At 60.3% G+C, this 552-nt stretch overlaps 1 protein-coding gene across 1 annotated transcript in view; it reads right to left on the reverse strand.

Annotated features, from left to right (window-relative positions):
- Nucleotides 1–382, reverse strand: part of NELFA (negative elongation factor complex member A) — a 25,247-nt gene extending 24,865 nt beyond the window's left edge. The window contains exon 1 of the mRNA XM_009328879.1: nucleotides 6–382. Within this exon, the coding sequence (XP_009327154.1) occupies nucleotides 6–224 (219 nt within the window). The 5' untranslated portion in view covers nucleotides 225–382. The remainder of the gene's footprint in view (nucleotides 1–5) is intronic.
- Nucleotides 383–552: the final 170 nt, after the last annotated feature.

The raw sequence follows: 552 nt of genomic DNA on the forward strand, positions 1-552 counted from the left end.
AGCACCCCCAGGAGTAGCTTGAGCTTGACGGCCGAGGAGAGGCCGTGGAAACAGAGGCGGATGTTGTCGATCACCGAAGCCGTGAGCAGCGAGGCAATGCTCGGCGGCGCCCACAGCTCGTCTGTGGAGCCCAGTTTGTTGTGCAGCCACAGGCCAGTGTCGCTCTCCCGCATCGACGCCATCTTGGGAGCGGGGCGAAAAAAGAGGGGATTCTCCACGGGCATTTTATGAAGACACCTAAAGGGAGGAAGGGAGGGGGTGAGGACCCCTGCGGGTCGCTGTCTTGTTCGTAAGCCAAAATGGCGGCACCCTATGAGGTTGCGCTAGGGAAGGCGGAGATTCTGCCGTAATCTAAAATGGCGGCGCCCAAGCGGCGAAAAATAGCGAGGCTCCTATCATCTCTCGTTCAGATGCAAAATGGCGCCCGCTCCCGCTTTTCTTCCGTATTGCAAGATGGCGCCGCCTCACCGCAGACAGCCTCCTCTGTCAGCCCCGACTCCTTGTTCCTCACGGTCTGCCCGAGCTTCCCGGGGGCTCTCCTGGGCAGAAAAG

Source organism: Pygoscelis adeliae, unplaced genomic scaffold (assembly GCF_000699105.1).
Source record: "Pygoscelis adeliae isolate BGI_AS28 unplaced genomic scaffold, ASM69910v1 Scaffold66, whole genome shotgun sequence".
NCBI lineage: Eukaryota > Metazoa > Chordata > Aves > Sphenisciformes > Spheniscidae > Pygoscelis > Pygoscelis adeliae.